The sequence below is a fragment of the Colletotrichum abscissum genome (assembly GCF_030869225.1).
Source record: "Colletotrichum abscissum strain IMI 504890 chromosome Unknown Scaffold_287.1, whole genome shotgun sequence".
NCBI classification, from domain to species: domain Eukaryota; kingdom Fungi; phylum Ascomycota; class Sordariomycetes; order Glomerellales; family Glomerellaceae; genus Colletotrichum; species Colletotrichum abscissum.
In genome coordinates this window covers 1-2,352 of record NW_026850195.1, presented here as the reverse complement: position 1 = coordinate 2,352, position 2,352 = coordinate 1, and the positions used below count along the sequence as shown (strand labels likewise).

General features: G+C 54.7%; 1 protein-coding gene across 1 annotated transcript; it reads left to right on the top strand.

Moving 5' to 3' along the window:
• On the top strand, positions 1-1,088 carry CABS01_17046 (calpain family cysteine protease; the record flags this gene model as incomplete). The annotated part of the gene is made up of 1 exon (XM_060550373.1): positions 1-1,088. A coding segment is annotated over one exon (1,088 nt), but the record flags the coding sequence as incomplete, so codon positions are not given.
• Positions 1,089-2,352: the final 1,264 nt, after the last annotated feature.

The following is a 2,352-nucleotide window of genomic DNA, read 5'->3' as shown; positions in this document are numbered from 1 at the left end:
AGCAGCAGAGAGCCTCCGAGTCTCGCCAAAAGGAGCGCCGCAAGCTCTGGGAAAGACGCCACACCAACCGCGAAGTCACCAAGCAGCAGACCAAGAAGAACAACGAGAAGCGCGACCGCAAGCTCGCTAAGAAGGCGGAAGCAGCCAAGGCGAAGGCTGACCTCGAGGCAGCTCAAAAAGCCGCTGCGGAAGCCAAGAAGGCCGAAGAAGCAAAATTTTTGGAAGATGCAGAGGCAAAGAAGAAAGATGCAGAGAAGCCCAAGGACCAAGCCGTCCAGACGGAAGTCGCTCAGGAAGAGTCCAAGGACGTTGCTGCAGGTGACTCCAAGTCAGATGGCACAAACGAGTCCAAGGAGGAATCCAAGGACGAAGGCAAGCTGGAGTCCAAGGAAGAGTCTAAGGAAGAGTCTAAGGAAGAGTCCAAGGAAGAGTCCAAGGATGAAGTCAAGGAGGATGTCGCCGACGAAAAAGCTGCAGATAAGACTGCTCCCAAACCGCCAGCGCAGAAGTCTTACAACTCGGATGGCGATTCATCCGACTCGCCCATCGAAGATTGGGAAGAGCTGTATAGCGAGGATGACATGGTCAGAAAGCCGCGCCTGACTCCCGCTGGACCACCCAAAAGACGCGACGAGCGTTACGAATCTGAGGAGGAGGAGGGTCTGCCTGATCCCTGGAACGCCATCTGCATTGTTGGAGTGCGCGTCTACTCCATGGACGAGGATCTTGAAGTCCGTGTCTGTATGGAAGGTGGCGAGCTTCTCGAGAATGGCATGGGCAAGAAAGGGGAGGCCGATATCGACAATGCCCAGGTGAACGCGGGTGGAGAGCGCGAAGAGCTGAAGCCTGACAGCTCAGAAGCCGCGAAGCCTGATGTCGATTCAGCCGCGATCGAAGAGACAGAAGAAGCGGCTGAAGAGCCCAAAAGCGACGAAGAGGAGAAGAATGAGGACTCAAAGTCGGAAAGGTCGGACAAGAATAGTGTCGACTCAACTGACTACGACAAGCTTCACTTCGGAACTTCGACACCAGATGTCGTCGCCGCCCCAGAAGCGACCCCAATCGAGTCACACAAGGAGTTATGCTAGGGGCCATTAGATAGGCGTAGATTAAGGATGGACGATGGCACAATGTAGACTTGCTCATGAACAATATTCATTTCGCTCTTGTGGTATCGTCTTTGGACCCATCAGTGACCTAAGAGTCCATGAATGGCAAAGGAGCCGTTGACGCAGCGAGCGACACCTACACGCCGTATCTCACTTCTCGATGCACTTGAGGTCCGCATAGTTAGAGAGAGCAACGAGGGTAGTATGGGCAAAAAAAGGAGTGGTAGATTCAGACAACGCCCAGTGAACACGGGTGGAGAACGTGACAAACACGAAGGATTCGACATTGACAAAACCGAAGTTGCAGTTAGTTCCGTTGTCGACCTAGCGGCTAAGGAGACGGAAGCGACTCAATACTTCACTGGTGGATGGAGCCACGATGGCAGTGATGCCATGGATGGGACGCAAAGGGACGGGCGCCATGTCGGAGAAGTTTGACAAGAACAGCATCGACTCTACAGACCACGACAAGCTTCAGCCATCGGTAAAGTGAGCTTCGGAGAAGGCATATCGACATACAAAGCAAGGCAATGTATGTAGTCGGACACAGCTTCTGGTCATGCGAAGCTTGGACTTGGCGGTCGTGACAATGCAGATACTTGACCAAGACAACCCTCCCTTTCATCGTACCGCTCATCTCGTCGTCTAGGTTTAGGCGCCCTACGATTCGATCTGCGCGCTCCTGGCAAGAGGATTACGTGCTAAGATTTCAGCATTCCCTTGCACCAAAGTTAGAGGTCTCGTCCACGCGTGGCGGTGTGGGTGTCCTGATCCGAGCGCAACTGTAGTCGAAGTCACTCGCAGAGGCAGGGACACGCAGCGATGGGGTTGGCTACCCTCCATCAGGCGGGCGGCCGCGCTGGCCAAGAACCCCCGCTCAACTACGGTGGGCGATCGTGAGCTGGACCCCAAGCACGTCGGATCCACCGTGCCTTTGCAGGCACCCTTGTAGCGTGTAGTGTAGACACTCCACTTGGCTGCACCTCAAGTTTGTTCTCATCGGGGCACCCAGGCCGACCCTGCGGCGTCGATATAGCAACACATAGGTGTATGACCGTGAAGTGAATACGCGCAAGCTGCTGCTCAAAGATGGCCTCCCCCGGCAAACAGTTGAGTGGCGACGCCCACGGGCCTCCCACCAAGACCACATTCTCACGTTCCATTCTGCTGCTGCCTGGACAGCTTGATACGCCCCCTGTTCTCCATGTCATGAATGCAAACCTATCAAATACATTTGGCGCGT